This window comes from Dermochelys coriacea, chromosome 3 (assembly GCF_009764565.3).
Source record: "Dermochelys coriacea isolate rDerCor1 chromosome 3, rDerCor1.pri.v4, whole genome shotgun sequence".
Lineage (NCBI taxonomy): Eukaryota > Metazoa > Chordata > Testudines > Dermochelyidae > Dermochelys > Dermochelys coriacea.
In genome coordinates this window covers 162,299,184-162,310,492 of record NC_050070.1, presented here as the reverse complement: position 1 = coordinate 162,310,492, position 11,309 = coordinate 162,299,184, and the positions used below count along the sequence as shown (strand labels likewise).

The window sequence follows — 11,309 nt, the reverse complement described above, 5'->3', positions numbered from 1 at the left end:
TGTATGTATATTGTTTGCTCTTCCATAAAATCTAATTTTACAGCTAACTCAAACATAAATCTTGGAAAGCTGTATTTCAAAAGAGAATTTCAGACTAAATTTAAATTCAGGTTGGATGTCAGAACTGTGTGTGGCTAAATCCATTTGTAAACTTCATACTACTTAGAACCTATTAGGGCTTTTCTATGGTATCACTATCCGCACTCTACAGATGGGGGACCTGAAGTAGAGAGAGATTAATGAACTGATTTCCAGAGATACTTATGCTGCATGGCACCATCAGAGGCACTGTGTTGTACAGTCAAGGCACTATGCTAGGGAAGTACTGGCTTAGAGAGAAGGGCCCCAGCTACTGATACATCCTGCAGCAGCTGAGTGTTTCTTGATCATCTCCCAGCCAAGTATAGAGAACTAACAGGATGCTCAAAGATACCTGTACCCAAAACTTGTCAGATTTTTTCTAAACATTGTTAGTTTACATATAAACTATTTTAAATTCTCTTACTTTGCTGCTGTCTGGGGATATGATAAACTGATCTTTTTTGGGGTGGGGCAAAATGTAGAACCTATATTTTTCCAAGGGTATGTAGTATTAACTTTGCTATGTCCTTTGGGCTCTCAGTTCTCCTCCTAAGAGAATGCAGAAATGGGTTACAAAGCAAAAATCAATAACCATGAGCATATGATAAGAACACGAACAGTAATTCTAATGTGATTAGTTCTGGTGATTGCTAATAGTTTGAGATAAGAGCTGATAATAAATTGAAGAGCACGAAGGACTGCGCTTTCTGTGGGCACAGAGTAACCTGAGCATTTAATTATTAATAATCCTTTGTGCTTCATCGATGATCTCAAAGTGTTTTTCAAATGTTAATTAGTTTAAAAGGACTCTGAATCACAGCTTGCCAACTCCATTTTCCAGCATGTACAAAGAAACAAAACCTTTTCACCTTGATCATCAGACAGCTCCACTGGGCATTCCCATTCATAGAATCATAGAAATGTAAGGCTGGAGGGAACCTCAAAAAGTCCTCAACTCTAGACACCTGTGTTGTGGCAGGACCAGGTACAACTTGACTATCCCTGACAAGTGTTTGGCTAACCTGTTTTTAACTACTTCCAAGGATGGGGATTCCATAGTTGCCCTTGGGAGCCAATTCCAGAGCTTAACTACCCTTACAGTTTTTTGTAATATCTACCTAAATAAAAATATCCCTTACTATGGATTAAGCCCATTACTTCTTGTCCTAACTGTGGTAGCCATAGAGAACAATTGATCATCCTCTTTATAACAGCCCTTAATCTATTTGAAGACTGTTATCAAGTCCCCCTCAGTCTTCTTTTCTCAAGACTAAACGCTCTTTTTTTTTTTTTAACTTTTCCTCATAGGTCAGGTTTTCTAAAGCTTTTATCATTTTTGTTGCTCTCTTCTGAACTCTCTCCCATTTGTCCCCAACTTTCCTAAAGTGTGGTGCCCAAAACAGGACACAGTACTGCAGCTAAAGCCTAACTGGTGCCAAGTACAGTAGAACAATTACTTCCCATGTCTCACATACGACACTCCACTTAATACATCACAGAATTATATTACCCTTTTTCACTGCTGCATCAGGAGTGACCCCTGCAGTATGCCACTAGATATGCTGTCCCAGTTTGACAGCGAACCATACATAACTACTCTTTGCATGTGGTCTTTCAACCAGTTGTACACTCACCTTATAGTAATTTCATCTAGACCCCATTTCCCTAGTTTGCTTATGAGAATGTCATGAATCATAGAACCTAGTTTAAAGCCCTCCTCACTAGGTTAGCCAGCCTGCTTCCGAAGATGTTCTTCCCTCTCTTCGTTAGGTGGAGCCCGTCTCTGCCTAGCACTCCTCCTTCTTGGAACACCATCCCATGGTCAAAGAATCCAAAGCCTTCTCTCCGACATCACCTGCGTAGCCATTCGTTGACTTCCATGATTCGACGGTCTCTACCCATCCCTTTTCCTTCCACGGGGAGGATGGACAAGAAGACCACTTGCACCTCAAACTCCTTTATCCTTCTTCCCAGAGCCACGTAGTCTGCAGTGATCCACTCAAAGTCATTCTTGGCAGTATCATTGGTGCCCACGTGGAAAAGCAGGAAGGGATAGCGATCTGAGGGCTTGATGAGTCTCGGCAGTCTCTCCGTCACATCGTGAATCCTAGCTCGTGGCAAGCAGCAGACTTCTCAGTTTTCCCGGTCAGGGCAGCAGATAGATGACTCAGTCCCCCTGAGGAGAGAGTCCCCGACCACCAACACCCGCCTCCTTCTCTTGGGAGCGGTGGTCGTAGAACCCCCAACCCTAGGACTGTGCATCTCATGCCTTCCAATCGGCAGAGTCTCCTTCTCTTCCCTTCCCTCAGATGAATCATGTAGTCCACTCTGCGCATTAGTACCTGTGGAGAGAACATGAAAACGATTACTTACCTGTATCTGCGTTGCTGGTACATGGACACTCCCCTTTCTTCTTCTTCTGGAGGTCACATGCTGCCAAATTTCTTCACCGTCCTCCTGTCCCCGCAGTGCGGCCTGCTCTGAATCTTCAGAACATTGTGTCTGTAGAAGCATATCCTGACGTCTGTTCAGGAAACCTTCAGTTTCTCTTATGCAATGCAGAGTCGATACCTGTTGCTCCAGACCTTGAACCTTCTCTTCCAATATGGAGACCAGCTTGCACAGACAAAGTTGCTTCTGTCCTGTGGAAGAAAGACAAACCTGGCACATCCAGTGTAGGTCACAGCAGTTGAACACTCCCCATCCATATTACCTTCCTTCTATGAGCTTCCTCAGGAGTTGTAGTAACTATTCAGAGAAGCCAGCAAGATGTAAGCCTCAGTGGGCTCTCCCCAGGCAGATCTCAGGCAAACTCCCTCTGTTAGCCTCTCTGCTGTTCACTGCTCAGCTGGTTCACAGCTGACTGGCTTTTTATAACAGTCAGGCCCACTCAAGGCTCGCCTGGAACAAAGCACTCCCAATTCACACTTTTCAAACCACCAATCAAGCACATGGCCAAACTGTCCCCACAACAGACATTCAGATACTCACCAACACAGCCTCCTTAATGCAGCCCTTAGCATACCTCCTCTCAGGCAGATCCCAGGCAAACTCCCTCTGTTAGCCTCTCTGCTGTTCGCTGCTTACAAGAAGTGGAAGATTGGACAAAAGACCGGGGAAGAGTATAAAAATATTGCTCGGGCATGCAGGAGTGAAATCAGGAAGGCCAAATCACACCTGGAGTTGCAGCTAGCAAGAGATGTTAAGAGTAACAAGAAGGGTTTCTTCAGGTATGTTAGCAACAAGAAGAAAGTCAAGGAAAGTGTGGACCCCTTACTGAATGAGGGAGGCAGCCTAGTGACAGAGGATGTGGAAAAAGCTAATGTACTCAATGCTTTTTTTGCCTCTGTCTTCATGAACAAGGTCAGCTCCCAGACTACTGCACTGGGCAGCACAGCATGGGGAGGAGGTGACCAGCCCTCTGTGGAGAAAGAAGTGGTTCGGGACTATTTAGAAAAGCTGGACAAGCACAAGTCCATGGGGCCAGATGCGCTGCATCCGAGAGTGCTAAAGGAGTTGGCGGATGTGATTGCAGTTGCCGTTATGTTTGAAAACTCATGGTGATCGGGGGAAGTCCTAGACAACTGGAAAAAGGCTAATGTAGTGCCCATCTTTTAAAAAGGGAAGGAGGATCCTGGGAACTACAGGCCAGTCAGCCTCACCTCAGTCCCTGGAAAAATAATGGAGCAGATCCTCAAGGAATCAATTCTGAAGCACTTCGAGGAGAGGAAAGTGATCAGGAACAGTCAGCATGGATTCACCAAGGGCAAGTCATGCCTGACTAATCTAATTGCCTTCTATGGCAAGATAACTGGCTCTGTGGATGAGGGGAAAGCAGTTGTTCCTTGACTTTAGCAAAGCTTTTGACACGGTCTCCCACAGTATTCTTGCCAGCAAGTTAAAGAAGTATGGGCTAGATGAATGGACTATAAGGTGGATAGAAAGTTGGCTAGATTGTCGGGCTCAACACAATGATCAATGGCTCCATGTCTAGTTGGCAGCTGGTATCAAGTGGAGTGCCCCAAGGGTCAGTCCTGGGGCCGGTTTTGTTCAATGTCTTCTTAAATGATATGGAGGATGGTGTGGATTGCACCCTCAGCAAGTTTGCAGATGACACTAAACTGAGAGGAGAGGTAGATACGCTGGAGGGTAGGGATAGAATACAGAGGGCCCTAGACAAATTACAGGATTGGGCCAAAAGAAATCTGATGAGGTTCAACAAGGACAAGTGCCGAGTCCTGCACTTAGGATGGAAGAATCCCATGCACCGCTACAGACTAGGGACCGAATGGCTTGGCTCCAGTTCTGCAGAAAAGGACCTGGGGTTACAGTGGACGAGAAGCTGGATATGAGTCAACAGTGTGCCCTTGTTGCCAAGAAGGCCAAGGGCATTTTGGGATGTATAAGTAAGAGCATTGTCAGCAGAGCGACGTGATCGTTCCCCTCTATTCGACATTGGTGAGGCCTCATCTGAAGTACTGTGTCCAGTTTTGGGCCCCACACTACAAGAAGGATGTGAAAAAATTGGAAAGAGTCCAGCGGAGGGCAACAAAAATGCTTAGGGGACTGGAACACATGACTTATGAGGAGAGGCTGAGGGAACTGGGATTGTTTAGTCTGTGGAAGAGAAGAAGGAGGGGGGATTTGATAGCTGCTTTCAACTACCTGAAAGGGAGTTCCAAAGAGGATGGATCTAGACTGTTCTCAGTGGTAGCAGATGACAGAACAAGGAGTAATGGTCTCAAGTTGCAGTAGGGGAGGTTTAGGTTGGATATTAGGAAAAACTTTTTCACTAGGAGGGTGGTGAAACACTGGAATGCGTTACCTAGGGAGGTGGTGGAATCTCCTTCCTTAGAAGTTTTTAAGGTCAGGCTTGACGGGGATTGGACTAGATGACCTCCTGAGGTCCCTTCCAACCCTAATATTCTATGTGAGACTGTGTCAGAAGTTTTACTAAAATCAAGTGATATCATATCTACTACTTCCCCCCACTTGGTCAGTAGCCCCACTCATTTCAGGATCCAATTCAGAATTTGATTTTAAATCTTCTTCCCTGCCACCCAAAAAAATTTGTTCCCATTGAAGCTAAGGGGAGTTTTTCCATTCACTTCAACAGAATCAGCAACAAGCATCTATTGTCCATCACCTATTCCCCAAAACTATATCCTTTTGTCTGCTTGCAGCCTAGGAGCCAGGTTGAATGTCTACAGATAAACTGAGTATATGGAGGGAGGAAAAGACATTCCATGTAGCCACCTTTACCCTTCAGATAATTCTCTATGGCTTTCTTTGCCCTGGACTATTAATTAACTATAATGTAATATAAGAAGGCATAAAAGGTACAGGTACAAATGTAAGGGGCATGTATTTTATTTACAAAACAGCCATAATGTAATTTATGTTAATATACAGTAGCAAATGCAACTTACAGAACAGTTATAATAAGCACCTTTAGGGCCTAATCTTACCAGCACTTATCCCTGAGTAACTTCTACCATAAGTAGTTGCATTTAGTTCAATGGGACTATTCATATACATTTATGTGCTTAAGCATTTGTGAGATTGGAGCTTAATCAGTCAGACTTGTGTGAAGACAGATACTGCTTTTTTCCAATAATGAAGTCATGAAGCTCAGATCTAGATCTGAACTTCTGCAAGGATTGATGGGGAGAGTTAAGATCCAGTGTTTGGTTCAGCCCCATTGCTACTGTTAACCTTTCAGAATTACATTTTATTACTGTACCATATTCACAATGTTGATGTGTTCTTGTTATATAGGTACACCTATCTAGCATATATATACAATGTACTCAAAGATAATATGAAGAGTTACCATTATTTTTGCTTGACTTCTTGCCCCATTTGGAGCATCACTACCCACCAGAAATATGTACAACAGATAGAACCTATTTCACCTTTACACTCGAAGAGGGAAAGTACCTGTTAAGTCATCTAGTTCTCCTGGCCAAGGGAGGCAGAATTATTCCTTACAGTGAACTGAAAAGGAGGGGAAAGGTTAAAAGAGACCTCTCTACTTCTGAAAGAGTTCATTCCCCACTTCCAGGCCTCTTACCCTGTTAGCCCAGCCTTGCTCCAGACAGTGACTTTGGCTCAATACTACTTCTGAACAGAAAATATTTTGCTTTTTGGAATGCACTTGACTACATGTACGTTCAACCAAATTTCCCTTCGGAATTGAGCAGGACTCTGTACTCCTGTATACAAGTTCTCACTTTTTCCATAGGTGGAAAAGATTCAGCCCTTCAAGTGAAGAAATAATCACCGCACCCCAACTCCCAGGTTCTGAACAAAAGCAACGACTTGCCACCTCTTTCAAGGGTGAAGAACGTTCTGCAGGGAGCTCCTCTGCCATGCACTACCCAGGATATCTCTGCTCCCTTCGTATTAAAATCTGCATGTAGGAGCTATGTGGGGACCGGGCGTCATGCCAGGAGGCTCTCAAAGATGCATCCGATGAAGCGAGCTGTAGCTCACGAAAGCTTATGCTCTAATAAATTTGTTAGTCTCTAAGGTGCCACAAGTCCTCCTTTTCTTTTTGCGGATACAGACTAACACGGCTGCTACTCTGAAAGATGGGATGGTAAGTGTTCCTAAGAGGGAGGGGAAATGGGGGTGGGATCTGGCCGAGGTTAGATGGAAGGGGTAGGAGCGTCCTGAAAGCAGCCAGTCTCTTGGATGGGGCACCAGGGGGGGGTCCCTAAATTCATCCGGGGCCACAGTGAGGGGGGAGGGGTCCTTTTCCTCGGGGGCTGGGACGGCCGGGGAGGGAGGGGTTCCTCGCCTCTGCTCTGGGACAGGCGCTGGATTTCTTGCTCTTCCCCCTCCCTCCCAGCTCCCTCCTCCCTCCACATCCTCCTCCATCCCGGCTCTGCTGACGTGTCGGCCCCGCTCCCTCCTCCCCGCGCTGCCAGCCCTGCTAACATGGCTGCAGCGCGGCCGCGCGTCTCCCTCCTGCTCCTCGCCCTCGTCGCCCTGCTCCTGCCCGCGCAGCGGCCCCTCTGCTTGGCCGGCAAGCACCTGGACCGGCGCTTCGCCGAGCGCAAGCGCTGCGCCGACCCGGAGTGCAGCAGTAAGTGGGTGCGGGGCGCTGGGGTCCAGTCCCGGTGACTCTGCTCGGCAGCGGCCAGGAGCCGTTGGCATCTCCAGGGGTCCCTCCCAGGACGGGGCAGGCCTTGGGGGGTCACCCCTGCTGCGGGGAGGGGGAGATGCTGGGGTTTACCACCCTGCGCCCCCACACCCCTGCTCCACCCCGAGCGCCCTCTCGTGGGGCGGGAGATGCTGAGGTTACCCTTCTCCCAGCGCTGCCTCTCCCTTGTCGGGGGGAGGGATGCCTGGTGCCCTTCCCTCTGCCCACTGCTTCCTAAAGATTGCTTGGAAACTTGTTGCTTAGTTTATTACAAATAGTTGTTTGCAAGTACGCCGCCTGGTGTGTGGTATAAAGGGAGAGGGACAAGGGCGCGGGCTGGTTATGGGGGGATCTGGCTAGGGAAGGAGACATTCTCTTGTTTTCTGTCTAAGCGTTTGCCCCTACTAATGGGAAGAAGTGTGTTTAAAAGCTACTCCGGGTTTTGGAGGCCCGGTGTCAAAGTGGAGCTCGGTGCTGGTAGAAAGCTCCTGCGTTCGGGTTATTACCCTTTTTGGTGGCTTGCTAGCCTTGGTAGTCTGTGGATGGCCAAGTCCCCTTCCCAGTTTCCTGCTATATTACACTGTTTGTGTTTTAGATTTTTAGTAAACATCAAAAGTTTGAATTCCCCTTCCATGTAAACAAAACCGTGTCTTCCAGCAAGAGAGGATCCATTCTTAATATTTTTTTTAAACAAAGAGCAAAGAAAATAGATTTCACATGAACAAGCAGCACTTGAACTCATCCCCTTATGTGTGTGTTTGCTATTTCTTTTCCTACATCAAGTAAACCCAGAGCAACCTGAGTTCTTGGAAATATTATACAAATATTCAGGCATTTCCTGTCTCCCTAGGGGACTTACTGTATTTATTTTGTCTGACAGGGAATGCTATGCTCCAGAGTTCAGTCTGAAAAGGTACCTGACACTTGGCATATTGACAGTCCAACAGAAATAATTTTCCATCATCTTTGCCACAAATTTGCAAGAATAAGCATTCCAAAATACTTAGGAAATGAATTGTTGTGGCATAAGCCACAAGAGTCTGATTATTTTTTTTTTTACTTTTATACAAAAAAAATCACAATTATTTAAAAGTGTATATCTCAAAAAAGTCTTTGCCTTACTGCATAGACTTCCTAAAGACTTGCCTTGATGAACTTGTATTTCATAAATTGATAATCTTGACCAGTTTTTTTTAGCCTTTCCCAGCTCTCTTCCTCCTGCAAAAACCCTCTTCAAAAACAAAACAAACCTCCACACTCTCACAGGTATAGTTTCTGCACTGAATAACACGAAAGCTGATAAGTCATGAAGCACACATTGGAGCCATCTAATTTAAAATTATTATTAATAATAATACCTTTTTCTTAGTGTGCTTTTAACATTTTCAAAATTTCTTTGTAAAGTTTGTAACTTCTCACATCACATCATGAAACAATCTTAATATTACCCGTATAAGTTTTTGTCTCTTATACCAGTCATATTCTTATCCCTTGACAGATGCCCCTAAATATATTAGTCATATTCTGCATACAACAAGGCCTTCTTTCCTGCTAATTAATACAGATACTGTTTAGGGAACTGTGCTTTATTTAAAATGCTATATTTTGTTTTTGTTTTCTTTGTACAGTGTTAATGTATCGAGGGAAAGCAAAGCAGGATTTTAAAGGTCCGGACTGTCGCTTTATAAATTTGAAAGAAGGAGAAGCAGTGTATGTGTATTACAAATTAATAGGAAAATCGACTGAGCTTTGGGCTGGAAGTGTAAGTATTGCAAAACGCTTATTTTATTTCAGTTGTATTGGCCATTTTAGCACTGTACATTTCAATAATCTTTATTTCTATCTGAAAATACTTCACCTTTTTACAGAGAAGAGATAGTATAACAGATGTAATTTTCACTTGAGACAAGATTTTTAACACGCACTTTAATTTTTAAGGGGGTCATATTTGCATCAAACATTAGGTTTTGTAAGAATGAACTTCTCATATAGTAAATAAAGCAAGAGAAATATTTTTCCATTTTTAAAAAATTCCCCTGCAGTGTTTTCAGACCAAACATTGTGCTCGTACATGAGAACCTGAAAGTGATTAGAAACTAAGGTCCCAGTCCTGCAAAGCATCTGTTTAACTTTGCACTCTGTGTGTGGTCTCATTGGCTTCAGTGACACAACACACACTGCATAAACTTAAGCAAATGAATAAATCTTTGCAAGATTGTGGCCTATGGCTTTTTATATACTCATCATCCTATCATTCAATTAACTAGGTATTGTTATTGTCCAAGTTGAGTAAAAGAAAGAAAGAAAGAAAGAAAAGCAAAAAGAGTGTAAAGTAAATTGGACTTTGAAAATTATTTCAGTTTTAATAAGGAAGTGTTTGTAAAACTTAGGGTCCTCAGTGGTACTCTCTGATTTTTTCATAATCAAACTGTGACAGACCTTTAGACAAGCCTGTCTTCTTGTTTTATTCTGTTTAAAGATGATAGGTCACTTGATTAGGAAAAGAAGAGCCCTTCAGCAAACCCTCTCAGACCCTGATCCTGAAGTCATTGCATGGCAAATTCCTGTTGACTTTAGTGGGAAGAAGTTTTGCTTACATGAGATCTGCAGAATGGGGACACTCACAGGGAAGAGGAAAGAAGGTTATTAAAACATACAAAAAGTCTAACCTTGCAAGGTTCTGAGCAGCCTCAGATTCCACTAATATCTCTGGCAGTTGATGATGCTCAGCATCTTGTGGGGTCATGCCCTTAAAGTCTTTATTCCTGTCTTTCCCCTGCTCTTCTCCATGTCTTTACTGTTTTGCTCCAAAAGATGAATGCTGCTGTTGACAACTAAGTCTTTGTGCCTCAGTGAGCTGGACTGGACCTTCACAAAGCCATGCTGGCTGTTATTGTGTGACTACTGGCTTCATGGACTGGCAGGGGGTGTTGCTTAGGGTGGGGACAGGCAGCCTCATAGCAATAGTAGGATCCAATTAAAATAGCATAGAAGAAAGTGGAAAGCTGTGCCATGTGGTGAAAGAAGCAGAATTTATAATTATATCATGCTGGCAATTCCCTTCTGACATGTACTGTACTATAAATAACCTGAATAATTAGATGGCACCAGTTTCCAGGGCTGCCAGCTCTCCATAAACACAAAAAGCTAACACCTGGGCCAAATCCTGCAGCTCCTACTCACAAGCTAGCAAGGGCTGCAAGATCAGGCCCACAGATTATTCAACAGACAAGAAATGGCAGAATTGACATTTCAACCATATTCATTAACAGAGCTAGTGCCAGTAGCTTGAAGACACATTGTCAAGCTTATGGTAATATACTTAAAAAAAACCCCAAATCAAATGTCCTTATTTGTGTTAAAAAATAACATCTTACATTATTAAATTTGAAAGAATTTTAAAAATCCAATTTTTCACTGTTTAGGCGGCTTTCTGCATGTCTAGCTAACAATGAAAACAGACTAATCAGTTTAATTTTTGTATTTTTAGTTTCAAGTCAATTTCACTTTCAGCTTCTCCTGATAACACAATGCTGCAATAACTAGGTTGCAAGCTCTTCAGAGAAATACTTATTTATATATGTTTTAAAAATTTCAATTAATGTATGTAAATAGAACCTTTTCTGTTCATATTAGGGCTATGTAAATGTGCCTTTAAAAACAACTACTAACTTTTGGAAAAAATTTGACTTCAGAGCCCTTTTATGTAGGGATAAGAGGGAGTTATAAAACCAAGAAATAACTACAGGGATACTGTACTTATTTATCATACAAGGAGTTAAGCTGATTATATTGCAACCTGCATAAACAGTTTATTGTCTGAAATGTATTTCTACAAATTTCCACCATAAACTTTAATTTTATTGACTCTTAAATATGGGGAATTTTATTTGTTTGAATAATTTATGGCTATTTCTAACCTACTTATAGTTATTCTGTCCTTGCTTTGGGCCACCAGATGAAACTGTATTTAAGGATCTGAATTACTAAAGAACTGGGCTCGTTCCAAAACAAAATTTATACATATAGTCCCCATCTTGCAAGTGACTGTGCCCAAGTGGAGTTATTTGTAAGATCAGGG

At 43.2% G+C, this 11,309-nt stretch overlaps 1 protein-coding gene across 2 annotated transcripts in view; it reads left to right on the top strand.

The window, feature by feature from the left end:
- Positions 1-6,702: 6,702 nt before the first annotated feature.
- MIA3 (MIA SH3 domain ER export factor 3) overlaps positions 6,703-11,309 on the top strand; it is a 40,241-nt gene continuing 35,634 nt past the window's right edge. For both annotated transcript variants that reach the window (XM_038393935.2, XM_038393933.2), the window contains exons 1-2: positions 6,703-7,171; positions 8,857-8,990. In XM_038393935.2, coding sequence (XP_038249863.2) covers positions 6,778-7,171; positions 8,857-8,990 — 528 coding nt within the window. In that variant the 5' untranslated portion in view covers positions 6,703-6,777. The remainder of the gene's footprint in view (positions 7,172-8,856; positions 8,991-11,309) is intronic.